The sequence below is a fragment of the Taudactylus pleione genome, unplaced genomic scaffold, assembly GCF_031769625.1.
Source record: "Taudactylus pleione unplaced genomic scaffold, aTauple2 ptg000009l, whole genome shotgun sequence".
Taxonomy (NCBI): domain Eukaryota; kingdom Metazoa; phylum Chordata; class Amphibia; order Anura; family Myobatrachidae; genus Taudactylus; species Taudactylus pleione.
The window spans coordinates 11032634-11050659 of NW_028284412.1; the positions used below are offsets into that span (position 1 = coordinate 11032634).

General features: G+C 44.8%; 1 protein-coding gene across 2 annotated transcripts in view; it reads left to right on the plus strand.

Moving 5' to 3' along the window:
- LHX6 (LIM homeobox 6) overlaps positions 1–17738 on the plus strand; it is a 178001-nt gene extending 160263 nt beyond the window's left edge. For both annotated transcript variants that reach the window (XM_088466651.1, XM_088466658.1), the window contains 5 exons: positions 4924–5024; positions 6959–7054; positions 10166–10340; positions 14145–14245; positions 16985–17738. In XM_088466651.1, coding sequence (XP_088322777.1) covers positions 4924–5024; positions 6959–7054; positions 10166–10340; positions 14145–14245; positions 16985–17005 — 494 coding nt within the window. In that variant the 3' untranslated portion in view covers positions 17006–17738. The remainder of the gene's footprint in view (positions 1–4923; positions 5025–6958; positions 7055–10165; positions 10341–14144; positions 14246–16984) is intronic.
- The last annotated feature ends 288 nt before the right edge of the window (positions 17739–18026 follow it).

The following is an 18026-nucleotide window of genomic DNA, read 5'->3' on the forward strand; positions in this document are numbered from 1 at the left end:
CAGCTACGAGAAAACGCTTCTTAGCGTCCAGGTCTAAATCGGGCCCTGTGTACAGACCCACTAGAGGTTAGCAGGAGCGGTCTAGCTAGCGTTGTGCTGGACTTTTTCGGTTGATTTCCTTGGCCTATTCATTATTACGGTCTTTTAGTTTAATGAAATTGTGAACATCATGTAAAAAACAAATTGAAGGGTGGTATTTATAATTTCCCTACATTTCTAGAGATTCAATTGACCTTTTCTAATGTGTGATCATAGCAGGAAGTCCATGTGATGCCCCATAGCCAGCCAATCACATTGTGGTTGGCATCAGGGAACCTCCTATGATTGGCTGAGCAGCTGAGTGAGTCCAGTTCAACTGAGTCTTCTCTCATTTTGTGGTGGTGCTCCAAGCAGAGCAGTTTGCATTGTGCTGTTAGGTTTAATGTATTTTGCATTACTCTCTCAATTAAAAGAAGAAAACCTGTCTTGGATGTGCCTTTGGATTATTGAGACTATTCCCCAATGCACTGAAACAAGATTTGGTTTGGATTTCCTGAATAATACTAATTACCCAATAGAGCTAAAATACAATATGTAAAACAAATCCCCTGAACTATCTTTTTGTGTTTGTATGATACATCTATGTGCCAAGTACACATCACTTACACCACAATCATGTAAACTGCATTATTACAATAAACTGTTTCATGATGTTAACATTCACAGTCTATAAAAAACAATTTGTTTACCTAATTTGTGGCTTGTTACAGTGGTGTACGTTAGGCTACATACACACAGATGGTTTTTTTTGGTTGTGGAGCATAAGGACTAGCGGAGGCTTCATAAGTGGGGCTACAAAATTCAAATAGGAGAGCCACACCAATTGCCACTCCAAATGCTGCCAAACATCGCTGGCCAGGTCTCATTGGCAGTTGGTGTGGATCCCCTATTTGAATTTTGGACTGCGCTGCAGCCCCACCTCTGAAACCACCACTGAAGGACACATGAATCAGTCACACTCCTAAATATCTGAAATTCGCCCTTTACACACCCAGAACGGGCATCTGGGAGCAAGTAGCCATAAACAGTCTCATACACTGTATAAATATATTCCATTTTCTATGTTAAATATTAATATGAATGTCAAAAAGTATTCTTGTTATAGGACCAAGATTCTATGATGACACAAATTTTGTTAATTTCCATTTATTACATCTCTAAATAGCTGTAAATCTCTGCACACACGGATCACATACATGTATATAGGGGATGCAGTCAGGAAGCCGATGGTCGAAATGCCGACCGCCGGCTCCCGACTGTCAAATCCCGCAGGGTACTAATGACAGGTGTCGAAATCCTGACGCCTGTCATTATACCTATGCTGGGAGCCCAACGCCCGGCTTACGATCAAAGGTAAGCCGGGTGGCAGGCGCGGACAGCCGTAGGGGGGAGGCTTAGGTGTCAGGGCTCCCGGGGGGGACTTAGGGTTAGGCCCCCCCCCGAGAGGGTTGGGGATAAGCAAGGAAAGGGGGCTTAGGGTCAGGCACACCCGGGGGGAGGTTAGGATTAGGCACACCAGGGGGGAGGTTAGGGTTAGGCACCCACCCAGGAGATTTAGGATTAGGCTGCGGGGAAGGGGGGGTTAGGTTTAGGCACTTAGGGGGGGTTAGGGTTAGGCACCCCTAAGGGAGGGTTGGGGGGGATATGGTTTGTAATACTCACCCAAATCCCTTATCGGGATTTCCACTGCTGCCGGTCTGCCAGCATAGGGATTTTAACCGCCGGCTGTAATACCGATTCCATATATACTAAATATATATATATATATATATGTGTGTGTATATATATGTGTGTGTGTATATATATATATATATATATATATATATATATAAATAAATAAATATATACATACAGCGGGTAAAATAAGTCTTTACCACATCAACATTTTTCTCATTAAATATATTTGTAATGGGGCTATTGTAATGAAATTTCCACCAAATGTTGGCAACAACCCATGTGATCCTCACATGTAAAGACATCGAACTATAGATGTCCATAAATTAAGTTATGTGTAATAATGTGAAATTACACAGGGGAAAAGTATTGAACACATGAAGAAAGGGATGTGCAAAAAGGCATCATCTCTCAAGAAATTGCTCAGTAATTAGAAAGTACTTAGGCCCTCATTCAGAGCCGTTCGCTATTTGCGTTCGTTCGTTCGTTCAAAAACAAGGGGTGGCTATGCAAATGATCCGTTCGCACATTGCAGTCTGTTCACACCTCTAAGTCTGAACGAGCGAGCAAAACATACGCTCTTTTATTTCTTAAAAACGCCCCCTGGCCGCTCGCACCATACGTCATGTCCGCTATTTATTAGATTAATCGAGTACATCGAACAGGATATGAACTGCTCGCTATTCTTGTGGTTGGTTTTTTCAACCGCTATTTTGCGAGCAGTTCTGAGTTAAAAAAAAACAAGTGACGTGGTCATTGACGCTGCTATATTAATTATGCACACCCATAAAACGCCCGTTTTGACCTTTAAGCACGCCTGCGAACGGATCTACACTCCCCGTTTTCAAGCACCTTCCCCTGTTACCACCCACATACGCCTCATTCTGTCACTCAAAATAGCAGGCACTCGCTATATTGCGTACAAATGTTTTTCGGCCGCACTGACTGGTTCGCGCATGCGTACTAAAAACCGTACGCTTGCGCAGATGTGCGAACATCGCTCGGAACTAGCGTACTGCCGCTAGCGAGTGGCTCTGAATGAGGGCCTTAGACAGCAATCCTGCCCCTTGTCAGTGCAAATTCATATAAGCTGGTTCAGTCCCAACTGATGGCCTATAAAAAGGTGTCTCATTACTAAGATGTCACACAAGAAACATCTCAGGATGGGTAAAAGCAAAGAACTCTTTCAAGACCTTCGCAACCTTATTGTTGCAAAACATACTGATGACATTGGTTACAGAAGGATTTCTAAACTTCTGAATGTTCCAGTGAGCCATTATGGCCATTGGGGCCATAATCCGAAAGTGGAAAGAACATAATTTCACCATAAACTGGCCACGACCAGGTGCTCATCACAAGATTTATGATAGAGAAGTGAAAAGTATTATCAGAAGAGTTGTCCAAGAGTCAAGGACCACTTGTGGAGAGCTACAGAAGACCTGGAATTAGCAGGTACAATTGTTTCAGAGCAAACAATAAGTAATGCACTCATCTGCCATGGCCTGTATGCACACTCACCACGCAAGACTCCATTGCTGAAGAAAAAGCACGTTGACGCTCGTTTCAAGTTTGCTGCACAACATTTGGACAAGCCTGTGAAATACAGGGAAAATATAGTCTGGTCAGATGAGACCAAAATTGAACTCTTTGGATGCCATAATACACACCATGTTGGAGGAGAAGTGGCCCTGCACATCACCCCAAAAACACCATACCAACAGTGAAGTTTGGAGGTGGGAACATCGTGGTGTGGGGCTGTTTTTCATCATACGGTACTGGCATACTTCATATAGTTGAAGGAAGGATGAATGGAAAAATGTACGGAGACCTAAAAAAAATCTGCTGCCATCTACCAGGATGCTGAAGCTGATACGAGAGTAGACATTTCAGCAAGACAATGATCCCAAACACACAGCCAAGAACACTCTCAGTTGATTTCAGAGAAAGAAAATAAAGCTGCTAGAATGGCCCAGCTAATCACCTGACTTGAATCCAATTGAAAATCTATGGAAAGAACTAAAGATCAGAGGGCCTGATTCAGAGCCGCTCGTTCGCTATGAGCGATGTTCGCACAACTGCGCATGCGTATGGGTCGTAATGCGCATGCGCAAACCAGTCATTGCGGTCAGAAATCGTGCGCTCGCAAAACAGAGAGGGGCTGCTAATTTGATTGACAGAATGTACTGTTTGTGGGTGGTAACAGGGGAAGGTGCTTGAAAACGGGGGAGTGGAGATCTGAACGCAGGCGTGCCTAACGGTAAAAAGAGCGTTTAATGGGAGTGCATAATTAGTAAAGGAGCGTCATCGACCACGTCACTTGGTTGTCTTTTAGCCTGAACTGCTCGCAGTGGTAGCGGTAGAAAAAACCTACCACAAGCACTGCGAGCAGTTCAGATGCCTTTCGATGTACCCGATTAATCAAATAAATACCTGAGATGACGTGTGATGTGAATAGCAAAGGGGCGTCTTTGCAAAATAGCGAGCGCATTTTTCGTTCGCTCGCTCAGACATAGAGGCGTCAACAAACCGCAATGAGCGAGCGCTCAATTTAAATAGCCGACCCCTTTTTTGGAACGACTGTCCGCAAATAGCATCCGACTCTGAATAAGGCCCAGAGTTCATAGAGGCGGCCTATAGGACCTTCAAGATTTGAAGACTGTTTGTGTGGAAGAATGGGCCAAAATCACACCTGAGCAATGCATGCGACTAGTTTCTCTATACAGGAGGCGTGTTGAAGCTGTCAATACCAACAAAGGCTTTAAGGCTTTTGAAGTATTAAATACATTTCAGTAAGCGTGTTCAATGCTTTTTCCCTGTGTCATTTCACATTATTACACATATCTTAATTTTTTGACATCTATGATTTGATCTCTTTGCATGTGTGGATTGCATGGGTTGTTGCTGACATTTGGTGAACATTTCATTACAATAGCCCCATAACAAATATACTTACTGTTGATGTGTTCGATACTTATTTTACCCGCTGTGTATATATATATATATATATATATATATATAATATATATATATTACACACAACTTTCCACATATGATGACGCGATGGAGTAGTGTGGCAGACAACATGAACACTTCTTTTTGTTGTTGCTAGTATCATTCTTGCTTTATTGCGTCATATACTGTAGACGTAAATTGTACATCACATCATTGGTTTTCTGTAACAAGACAAATGAGAAGTGTATGTATTTTCAGGCAATGGTATTACATTGGAAGGGGCAGTGCCATCAGAACAAGACAGCCAGCCAAAACCAGCAAAGAGAGCACGCACATCGTTCACAGCAGAACAGCTGCAGGTAGGTCACTGACTGCTGGAGCTCACACCCAGTATTTCTGGGGAGGTGCACACTGTACTGATGTCTGCGCAGTTGAGCGATTAATTGCTACTGCACATGTGCAAAGAGTCTAGTAAAACCCTCACTGCGCATGAAAAACCATACGTATCTGCGTACGGCATCGCTATGACTTCAGATGGTGTCTGCGATCCATGGGTGTTTCAGGGTGGAGACTAGTGATTGCAAAAAGAGAAGGTGTCATGGGCATGTTATGGGAGTGTCATGGGCATGTTACGGGAGTGTCATGGGAGTGCCATGGGCATGTTATGGGAAAGTCATGGGTGTGTTATGGGAGAGTCATGGGTGTGTTACGGGAGAGTCATGGGCGTGTTACGGGAGTGTCATGGGTGTTTTACGGGAATGTCATGGGCGTGTTACGGGAGTGTCATGGGCGTTTTACGGGAGTGTCATGGGCGTGTTACGGGAGTGTCATGGGCGTGTTACCGGAGTGTCATGTGCTTGTTACGGGAATGTCATAGGCATGTTACGGGAGTGACATGGGCGTGTTACGGGAGTGTCATGGGCGTGTTACGGGAGTGTCATGGGCGTGTTACGGGAATGTCATAGGCGTGTTACGGGAGTGACATGGGCGTGTTATGGGAGTGTCATGGGCGTGTTACGGGAGTGTCATGGGCGTGTTACGGGAGTGTCATGGGTGTGTTATGGGAGTGTCATGGGTGTGTTATGGGAGTGTCATAGGTGTGCTACGGGAGTGTCATAGGTGTGCTACGGGAGTGTCATGGGCGTGTTATGGGAGTGTCATGGGTGTGTTATGGGAGTGTCATGGGTGTGTTATGGGAGTGTCATAGGCCTGTTATGGGAGTGTCATGGGCGTGTTATAGGAGTGACATGGGCGTGTTATGGGAGTATCATGGGCGTGTTATGGGAGTGTCATAGGCATGTTACGGGAGTGTCATGGGCATGTTATGGGAGTGTCATGGGCGTGTTATGGGAGTGTCATAGGCATGTTACGGGAGTGTCATGGGCGTGCTTCAGCATTCTCTTTTGCAGCACCGCAGCCACAGTGGTTATATTTTATAATATTTAAAAGTCACAAAGGAGGCTGTGCACCAGACAGCGGCTGCTCAAGGAGTCGACATTGCGACTGAGTGTCATGGGTGTGTTATGGGAGTGTCATAGGAGTCTCATGGGCGTGTTATGGGAGTGTCATAGGAGTGTCATGGGCGTGTTACGGGAGTGTCATAGGAGTGTCATGGGCATGTTACGGTAGTGTCATGGGCGTGTTATGGGAGTGTCATAGGAGTGTCATGGGCGTGTTACGGGAGTGTCATAGGAGTGTCATGGGCGTGTTACGGGAGTGTTATGGGCGTGTTACGGGAGTGTTATGGGCGTGTTACAGGAGTGTCATGGGCGTGTTACAGGAGTGTCATAGGAGTGTCATGGGCGTGTTACGGGAGTGTCATGGGCGTGTTACGGGAGTGTCATGGGCGTGTTACGGGAGTGTCATAGGAGTGTCATGGGCGTGTTACGGGAGTGTCATAGGAGTGTCATGGGCGTGTTACGGGAGTGTCATGGGCGTGCTTCAGCATTCTCTTTTGCAGCACCGCAGCCACAGTGGTTATATTTTATATTATTTAAAAGTCACAAAGGAGGCTGTGCGCCAGACAGCGGCTGCTCAAGGAGTCGACATTGCGACTGATGGTGCGTCTATGGTGGAGTGATCAGAACCACCAGCACGATTGAGCATTGCTCAGATGTGCAAAGTGGGCATCACAGGGCTAGCTCAGTCCATCGCACAGAAGTACATAGGAGGAATGCTCAAGCTGACATTTTCATATTTTCACACTTGCGAATCAATGACAAATCGCAGCCGCACATGAACTGCGTGCACCTCTGAATCCGGCTCTATGCCCCTAACACTCTCTCTGCTCTAGGTGATGCAGGCACAGTTCGCTCAAGATAACAACCCTGATGCACAAACACTTCAGAAACTGGCAGATATGACAGGACTAAGCAGAAGAGTCATTCAGGTTAGTATGGAACACATGTATGAGTGTTTATTAAATGCAATGATAAAAGACTAGCAATATGATAGACAACTAGTATTTTGCTGGTTTGCTAACTATGGGCCTGATTCAGAGCCGGACGCTATTTGCGCTCGCTCGTCCAGAAAAAGGGGCTGGCTATTTAAATTGACCGTTCGCTCTTTGCGGTCTGTTGACGCCTCTGTGTCTGAACGAGCGAACAAAACATGCTGTCTTTTTAAAAAAAAAAACGCCCCCTGGCCGCTCGCATCCTACGTCATCCCCGCTATTTATTTGATTAATCGAGTACATCGAAAGGCGAATGAACTGCTCGCAGTGCTTGTGGTTGGATTTTGCTACCGCAATCATGCGAGCAGTTCAGGCTAAGAAACAAGTGACGTGGTCGATGACGCTGCTTTGTTAATTATGCACACCCTTAAAACGCCCGTTTTGACCGTTTGGCACGCCTGCGTTCGGATCACCACTCCCCGTTTTCATGCACCTTCCCCTGTTACCACCCACAAACGCCTCATCCTGTCACTCAAATTAGCAGGCACTCACTATTTTGCGAGCACATGAATTTCGACCGCACTGACTGGATCGCGCATGCGTATTACGAGCCGTACGCATGCGCAGTTGTGCGAACTTCGCTCGGAGCGAACGAGCGGCCGCTTACAAGCGGCTCTGAATCAGGCCCTATGTCTCCTCTATGCCCTACCCCTTTCCAGCTGTCTCTCTCTAACGTCTGTCCCCCTCCCGTCTCTCTCATGTCTGTCACCCCATCTGTTTCTTTTACACCTCTGTCCCTCTTTCCCCGTATTTATTTCTCTCATCTCTGTCCCCTTCCACCTCATCCCTCTCTCCCATATCTGTACCCTCGTGTCTCTTCCCCCTACCCTCTCCTCTACTGGCTCCTAGCTATGACAGGATGGTACAGATCTCCATTAAGCTATCACAGATCCAGCCTCTTCAGGGCATATGAGCAAGAAGAGGGTGTCTCTCTCCATAATCCCTGTCATCCATTGAGAGGTGGTGGTGGTGAGGGGGAGACTCCCTTCAGCTCTATTGTGCACATACACAGACAGACATAGGGATGGCCTTTGAATGGTTAACCATTGATAGTCATCATGGTTAACAATCGATGGTGCTTAACATCAATGTCATAAAACCATCAATGATGAGCCATTGATGGTTTGCACAATTGACATCCATCCCTGCTGTAGGGCAAGGCAAATGGCGGGCCACAGCCCAGTCAGGTATGGGATTAAGGGCCTGATTCAGAGCCGCTCATAAGCGGCCGCTCGTTCGCTCCGAGCGATGTTCGCATAACTGCGCATGCGTATGGGTCGTAATGCGCATGCGCCAACCAGTCATTGCGGTCGGAAATCGAGCGCTCGCAAAATAGCGAGTGCCTGCTAATTTCAGTGACAGGATGAGGCGTTTGTGGGTGGTAACAGGGGAAGGTGCTTGAAAACGGGGAGTGGTGATCCAAACGCAGGCGTGCCAAACGGTCAAAACGGGCGTTTTAAGGGTGTGCATAATTAACAAAGCAACGTCATCGACCACGTCACTTGGTTGTTTCTTAGCCTGAACTGTTCGCATGATTGCGGTAGGAAAATCCAACCACAAGCACTGCGAGCAGTTCAGACGCCTTTCGATGTACTCGATTAATCTAATAAATAGCGGAGAGGACGTAGGATGCGAGCGGCCAGGGGTCGTCTTTACAAAATATCGAGCGCATGTTTCGTTCGCTCGCTCAGACATAGAGGCGTACACAGACCGCAAAGAGCGAGCGCTCAATTTAAATATCCGGCCCCTTTTTCTGAACGAGCGAGCGCAAATAGCGTCCGGCTCTAAATCAGGCCCTAAGCTCTGTGCCCCCTGTGTCATTGAAAAAAAACATTGCTGAGAGGTTGCTATTGATGGTGGAAAATCTCCACCATCGGAGGCGAAACCATCAACCATCGATGGTTTATAGCCATCGATGGTTATTCTAGACAACTATTTAAAGAGATTATATTATAGATTGTGTAATATAAGTGGTGGTGGGACTTGTTTTTCCACCCAAGATAAATATTGCAATGTCAGCACGCGAGCGGATCTGAATCAGGCCCAGAAATCCTAGTCCTCAAGGCCAAAGGTATATATACTGTATATATAGCCAGTTTAATGTGGTCAAGTGTTCTTTCTTGTTCAGTATCTTGTATTCCTCTGAGCAGCTAATTTTTTTTTTTAAACTATGTTTATTAAAAAAATTCAAAATAACAAATAAATGCAGATGGGGAGGGGGAACACAAAGGAAAATGGGGGGAATGAAAGGGAGAGCAAGGTACAGTACAATGTGGTCATGAGAATACTTGCCAACATAATGCAGTAATCAAAAAGTTGGGGTGGGCCCGGAAACCGAACACTGAACACCGATTAGTTGAAACTACTCAAAGACTGTGGGAAAATGGAGAGGAAACTCTGTAATAATCCAGCCAAGGGTTCCAGATAGCAGAGAATTCATGCGAGATGTTAGAAACAATACAGGAGATATACTGCATTCTATATACGTACCACATCCTCACCACGAAAGAACCAAGGGAAGGGGAGGTCGGCTTTTTCCAGGAGGAGGAAATACTGCAGCAGGTGACATTGACGATGTGCCAAATGAAGCGTGCTTAGAGATATCATGGATAGGTCAAGATAGGAGAGAATAAAAAGTGGCGTGGGGGATGTTAGTCTGTGTTATATATGAGATTAAGGGGTCTATTTACTAAGCAGTGTTAGGAGACAGAGTGAAAAGTGATAAGAAAGTGATAAGGTGCCAGCCAATCAGCTGTCATCTCACAGGCTGTGTTTGAAAAATGACAGTTAGGAGCTGATTGGCTGGCACCTTATCACTTTTCACTCTGTCTCCTAACACTGCTTAGTAAATAGACCCCAAGTGATGGACATTCCTCCATACAGGTGCGACTGAACAGCTAATTTTATATTATATATAGCTAATGATTGTGTTCTTTTAAAAATTGCTTGATTCAGATACTTAATGTTTCATCAGTTTCTTTCGTACATACAGTATATGATATAATATTGATTTGCTGATTTTTTGTAAAACAAATTTGAAATCCCCAGGTTTGGTTTCAGAACTGCCGAGCACGACATAAAAAACACACGCCTCAGCATACAGTGCCTCCACCCGGCCCTACACCAACCCGTCTCACCTCTTCACTTTCAGATGACATTCACTTCTCCCCCTTCAGCAGTCCAGAGAGAGCTAGAATGGTCACATTACATGGATATATAGAAAGTAAGTAACACTTCTGTCCTATGGTATAGTGTCAAAAAGCACATGAGATAATGGGGGTGGCAGAGTCAATCTCTGGGAAAACTATTGCAGACACAGGGCCTGATTGAGAGATGGATGAAGTGCCGATGTTTACGCAGTCCAGCGATGTTTTGCTACTGTGCATGTGCAAAAAATCCAGAAATCCCTTATTGCGCAGCACAAACCTAAGTGTCCTACAGTATTCTGTACACAATTGCATATGGCATCGCTAACACTTAGGAAGGGGTATGCAATCGGGATGTAGTTATTAGACCAGTGGTCGGAACAATGTAAGTCTTAGCAGTTAGCCACGGGGAAGAGGGGGGGGGGGGCTGGGTTGATTTAGGCACCCCCGGGGGGACTTAGGGTTAGGCACCCCCCAGGGAGGGTTAGGGTTAGGCACCACCAAGGGAGGGTTAGGGTTAGGCACCACCAAGGGAGGGTTAGTGGAGGGAGAGGGGAGGGTTAGTATACTTACCAGCCCCTTAGTAAAACTAGCCACATGTACTCTCCATGAAGAGAGAAGACTCTTGGTTTTTAACAGATTCGGGTGCTTATAGATACTCTACAAAGGGTCTATTCATGATGTTAATTAACATTCTAACTCGCTGCTGAATCCGGAGCAATTCAGCTTTGCTCCGGGGCAGTGACGCTAGTGAGCATATTTGACCTACAGGTCACGCATATGCACAAGAGCACCGACTTCTGGAGGAATGAGATGGACAGGGACGGAGGGATCCCTCTTCACAAGCCGGGTCTCTTTTGCATAGAGAAGGAGCAGGTTGCGATACACAGGTGGGAGCAAACACCATCTGAAGATGGCGAATGCTCCTTCGCTCAAGCTCCGAAAATATTGTATTTTCAGAGCTTGATGAATTCTATCCCCATATTAATGTGTGGGGAGAACAGGCCATTCCTCCAGAGGAAGGTAAACAGGAGATATCTGTGATTTGTCCTGTTTTACCTTCTTGATAACTTAGGCCCTGATTCAGAGCCAGACGCTCTGACCAGATCGCTCGCTCTGAATCAGGGCCCACCTCCATTAATATGGAGCGTCCTCCTGGACGCTCGTATAGCTGTGGGTCACCACCCACAGCATATACGAGCGTGCAAAATGATGGTCAAGACCATCGAGACCATCGGAACTGCGAGTAAAAGCCTGCGGTTGGGTTTCTCAACCGCAAGGCCAGGAGTGATTTTGGCTCTATCAGAGCCAAAATCACTCCCACTGACATCACTAGTGATGTCAGTGGGGCCGGCTTCAGACGGTAGGCGTTCCCTTGGGAACGCCTCCGTCTGGCAGGCACGCCCACCAAAGGGGGCGTGCTGTCAGTCACCATCGACAGCACGCCCCCCTTGATGAGACACTCCGAGCGAAGGAAAGTCCTTTGCTCGTCGGGTCTCGCGCATGCGCACGACGGAGCTCCCTCTGTCGTGCGCATGCGCAGTGGGGAACATCGACCCACTTGCGAGCGTACTGCCGCTCACGAGTGGGTCTGAATGACCCCCTTAGTTTTTACAATTGCAGGTGAAAATGTTAATTTTCAAGTGCATTTGTAAAAATTAAGTGATGATGAGTACTGTACTGATACAAGTTGCGTACGGGGTTATTTGCCAAACAGAAACATTAGGTCTATAACATTTAATAATAAAAAAACAGATGGTCTAAAAAATTTTACTCTTCCTTCAAGTAACAATTAAATAGACTCTTTTGATATCTTGAAATGTATAAAATAGTGAAAAACTAAATAACTAAGTAACTAAAATGAGATATGTAAATGTAAAAAATAACAGTCTAGTGCTGTATTTTTTATTATTATTACTTCTAATGTCAAGTGTAAATTTTTCTTTGTGGAGACTTACATACCTATTTCCTTTCTGGGTAGTTGGGATGTTGTTGCTTTATTTTCTGTTTGTATATTTTTGTCTTGCAAAAAAAGGAAAATAATACAAATAAAAAATAAAATTATTTGCTTTACTGAATTCAATTATGTTGGCATTGGGCAGATGACCCAGTGGTGAAGTATTCATCTGTGCGTTAATAGAGAAATAATTAAATTTTTACTAGATTCAAGAAGCTGTTAGATAAGACCTGCCACCCTGAACATGCAAGGTCATGATGTTATGGTGAGAGGCCGGGGCAACCGCCACCAGGAAGAAGAGCACTGCCCTGAGCATCCTAAGGCTGCGGGCACCCTGAAAGCCAAATGTAGGTGCTGTGGAGCAGCAATGGTACTGCTCCCAGGGCACTGCACACCCCTAGTTATGGCCCTAGATACACTCTACTAAACACTATGGGCCTTATTCAGAGTTGGACGCAACTGTAATTGCAGAATGCATCCGAAAAATAGGCACATTTTTGGGACCTATTCAGAGTTGGGCGTATACACAAGTTTGCAACTGAGGCTTCCTCCCCTTGCATGTACCTGTGTCAGATGCTCCAAGAATAGGAAGGGGTTGTGGCTTGATTGTGAGCACACAAAATACCAAACAAATCACAGTGTACAATGCATATACATTACATTTAATGGCCGTGTAGTACAGATAATGAGCACCTACAGTAAGTGGCTTGGAGCAGCTGAAATGCTTAACAAATTTTTAATGATAACAATAATATCAGGGGTGGCTCAAAGCAGGGTCATCGCCCGGAGTGCCGTAAGCCTTGAAGGGCGCAGCCTTGTGCCCCTAGCCACCAGCTAAACAACTGGCCCAGGCTGGCTTAAGGGCTGACTGATGGGAGCAGCCATACGTTGGAGCACCGCGAGGCTGATCAACTCTGAGGGACCAGTACTGTGATTGGTCCCCAGGGGGGAAACATTCCTGGGGCTCCATCCACAGTGGAAGATAGTGTGCTCTTCTGAGCACAAAATGGGAAAGTGCATAGACTGGAGGAGTGCACAACCCCTACCACCTGTTGGCTCCTTCACATACTCACAGCAGCTGGATACTCTCACCCTTGGGCTCCACTTGGTCTAGAGTACCAACCCTGACTTACATACATATGGACAGCCTTCTTTTTCTCCAATAGAGTACAAAACATAATTTACTGTATGTAAAACAAGTATTCATTGCAGTGTAGTTTTACTTTTAAAACACAGTTACAGCACTCTAACTGTATTTGCATAAATGGGTGTGTTGTAGACATTTCCATCCAATCAGGCGCAGCTTGGATCCATCACCATCTTTATAAGTTCGCATTTTGCACCAGAGTGGAAGTACCCGTAAGTCTGGTCTCTCTAGGCAGATGAGACTGCTTCTATTCAGTGGCCATTTTTAGTGCAATTCACATCGAGACACCTACAACATGCACTTACTTTACCGTGGCCACATCTGCACGCCTTCCTGTCCACATCTACATGCCCCGGCTCAGCCCCCTAATCCTATAGTTGCAATGCAAGTCAAACCTTGTGTGAAAAAAAGATGTCTGCAACTTGAACAAAAGTGCAGATTGCGGGCAGATTGCAGCGTTTACACCCAACTTTGAATAAGGCTCTGTATCGAAACATAGGTGTAAACTAGGTAGAAACTTAAATTTGCCTTTGTGTCTATTACATTTAATTATAAATAATACAATGTCTGCAGAGGTATACTATTCACTATTAAGTAAAAATAAATTATGCTGATAGCCCGTTATGTATAATTAAAATGTATTAAAAACTGTGCAAAAGTTTAGTGCTTTATTTTTATTCTGTTTATAACAGTTGGCCATTACAACAGTCATGCTATTATGTTAGCATCTAATCACTTTGTGATGTTTTATCATGAGGTATGTATATCTTTGTACAGGTCAGGTACAGTGTGGGCAGATGCACTGCAGACTCCCCTATGCTGCTCCTCCTGTGCATCTCAAAAGTGATATGGAGCCACTATCTAACAGAGGAGATAAGGTATGTGCTACAGCATGTAAGGATATGTACACTTCACTTATTGCATTATAATTATTATTAATTTTATTTTTAAGGTGCCACAAAATGTAATGCCATACAGGGTAAATGTAAAAAACATTTCACATTAGCAGAGTATTAGATCTTAAATACAATACACAAAGGAATGCCGTAGGATATGTACTAAACATTATTATCACACCCAGGGGCGTAGTAACGAAAATTTTCATGGGGGGGAAGGCCAAGGACCACTATAGGGCCTGGAGCCCCTTTTTCTCACGTTTGTTATTTTTCGTTTTAGGACAGTTGTAACAGTGACAGACTCCCAACCCATGTTCATTTTTGTCAGTGTTACCTTGTTAAATAAATATTATTAATATTAACTACCAATTAATACAACAGCTGTTAAGATAGATACATTCAATTGTTCATCTTAAAAATGTTACATTTTTCATAGTCATTAACAGGGCTGTAACTAGGGTAGTGCGCCCTGTGCCATGGCACAGGGCACCGCAGGGCAGGGGGCGCTGTTTGGGCCTGTAAATTTTCTGTTTATTATCATTCTCACTTCTTGCTTCCTCTTATTTTATTCCCAGCATCTCCTGGCCTCCCCTATCTCTTCCCTGGCCCTTCCCCATGAGGACATGCCCCTTTTTCAGGTGCATTATGTTCCTATTTGAAAAGAATAGGGGGGTCGCCAATACTCTTTCTGGCACAGGGCACCAAAAAGTCTTGTTACAGCTCTGGCCATTAACCTAGTTTTATATAGATTTCGTTGCCAGCCTAATATCATTTGATTGGGAATATTTTCAAATCTATAGTCACTGGTATGTGCTATAATATCTGGTAAATGCTACGATCTGGTGACAGCGAGACTGCTGCTAACGGTTTAAACCGTCCGCAGATCGCAATCATTCGCTCTCTCTGTTCCATTGTCGTACAACTTACAAGAACAGTCAATGGGAAGTGCAGCTTCCCCGTCTCGTGTGTCTGCTTATGATTACTGCAAATGGTGATAGCAACATGAGTGGGGCTTGTAAAAAAGAAAACAAATGTGTTTGCAAAAAGAAAAAAGTACTCAGAACAAAGATGAAAATAACTTCATTTTTGGTAAACAGAAACGACAACAGTTGGCGAGTTCAAATAAAGCTATTATCGCTTCATCCCCATTTTCATTTCATTCATCACCATTCGCTTTTGTGTAGAAGATCATGGGGGTAGGGGTGGGGCAAAACACAGTGTTTGACCACCGAACAGATATCATGGGGGACAACTGCCCCCTCTACCCTCCGGTTCCTAAGCCCCTGATCACACCCCAGACTGGGTAGGACAGATAACAGGGCATTGGTTGGACAACTCATTGAAGCTACCAGGAGTCACAGGTGGGAATCCATTCAGTAATCAGTGATCCTGTACCCAACATATGGGCGAGCAGACTGAATCAGGGTGAAGGGAAGGAGACATTGGAGCAGGCCAATGGTTGCAAGGAGTGTGCTATGGAAGAACAAGTTGGAGAAGGGCCCTACCTGTAAGAGCTTATATACTAAGAGAAAGGGAAGAACAGTTGGAGGGTGAACTGGGAAAGATAAAGGGTGAACTGGGAAAGATAAACAGTGTAGATATGGTGAAGTATTGATTAAAGAGAAGGTCTGGTACACTTTAATAAAACCATACTTTTTAAGGCCTGGAGGAGAGTCTGTCAGGTCAGGGGGAGTGTGTTTCAGAGGATGGGGGCACCTCTAATGAAATTGTGGAGGTAAGCGTGAGATTAAGTGATCAGCGTGGAGAATAGACGGTGTTCGGGGAGCAGCGGACAGGGCAGGAGGGAATGTGGCCAGTGATAAAGCTAGAAATGTAAGGAGCAGCAGAGTGGTTTGTAGGTGAGGGTGAGTAGTTTTAAATAATGTACATTTTCTTTATGTAGTTTTAATTACATTGCAATATTTTCATACACTGACATAGACAGGTCCAAAAAATTTAACAGCACCATGCCAGAGTTTTTACTATCTTCTGCGCATGCACTTTGTATCCAGATTAGATAACATGTCACCGGTGGCCACAGGCTAGTAACCACAGGGGAGACCTGAGTCTGCCACTACACACTGACATATTTATGGTAGGGGATAGAAAAAAAATGTAAATAGGTGGAGGTCAGTAAATATGGCATTACAGGGATGCAATTATTAAGGTATCTATAGGATTATTAGAATTATATTTCACTGTTATTAGATGTAAATGATGATGTCCAATATACTACAGCCAAGCTGTACTTGTCACTAGACGAAATTATTTTGTTTTGATTTCATTTGTATTTCTGGCAGAATATATATTACGTGAAGCCTATTTAAGAGCGTAGCACACATGTACATATGTTACCTATGGTGACTTGTCAGATTTATTTATTTACTGCTGAAAATGAAACAAATATCTAACTGGTTGCTATGAGTTACAGTATATTTATGAACATTGCACTGTCCCAGTGGTGTATCTATAATGGGTGCAGGGTGAGGGATGCACCCAGAACAACCCCCATATCTGCCACCAGAGACACTGGCACAGTCAGAGCCTATGCGATTTCCATGCATGTTCCATCTTTCTTAAAATATCACACAAAGGGGTGTATGGGGTGCACTGTATGGAGTAGGGGGTGCTGTACACAGCTCCTCATTAATGCATCTCTTCCCTGCCCCAGTGCTTTAGAAAATTGTGTTGCTAATATATGTTGCCATTTCTTCTGCCCAGGTAATCCTTTTTCAGTATTGAACATCATCTTCTGCCATTGGTGACGACATGCTGCCCTTCCTGCCTGGGTCATAAAGAATTCAGCAGAGATTGACACCCAGCACAGAAGACATAATGTGCTCTCCTTGGCTTTTATTCTTTATGAGTGAAGTGGCCAATATATAGTGGAGACTTTCATTTTTCTTCAAAAGAACGTAGACTTTGCTTCGCGGGATAGCAGCTAAAACATCACATGAAGATGGTTGGCTGGATTTCCTATAGGTATCAAATCAATACAACCCTTTCCCAGAGGGAATTTGTCATCCACTGCATTTGTACGGAGGAGTAATTACTACCGGAATGAGGAGACCTCAGTAGCCTAAAGAACGTGAAGTGGACCTGAGACGTTGCACCTGGTTGGGTAATGCTCATTCCAGTGGCTGAGTGTATACATGATTTGTATAACCAGACACAGCAAGCACAGCCTTACCTAGAACTCGACTTGTTGGTACAATAAAAGATGTCACAACATAGAATATAAGTTCCAACCTCGGAAAAAGCTTTTCTACCCAAAACATTTTGTAATTATGCCACATGTAAACATTACAGCTTCTTCATGTTCTTGTCTTTAGTTTCCCACATTTCTACTGCTTGGCATAAATCATCTTTACCCTAGAATTTAGGGCCTCATTTATCAACAAGTTTTATCATTCACAACGGGCGAGATGCATTAAGTGTAAAAATGCGGTCAAATCCCGAATATGCGGGCTTAACCGCATTTTCCATATGCACCAAGCCCCGGAGTACGATGCACTCCGGGACTTGGCTGCAGTGGGTAATGCCATCTTCCTGATGGCGTTACCCATAGAAGCCCATGGGCTTCTCTCCACCGAGTTCTGATAGAGGGATTCAATCGGATCCCTCCCAGCACCCCCCCGCGGCATGCGCAGAAGGACCACGGAGTGGCTTCAGATTCATAGACCCGGACGTCCTTCCACCACAAAGGGTCGCTCTTACCGACAGAGCGGTCCTTTGCAGGGATCGTCACCCATGCCGCCGAACG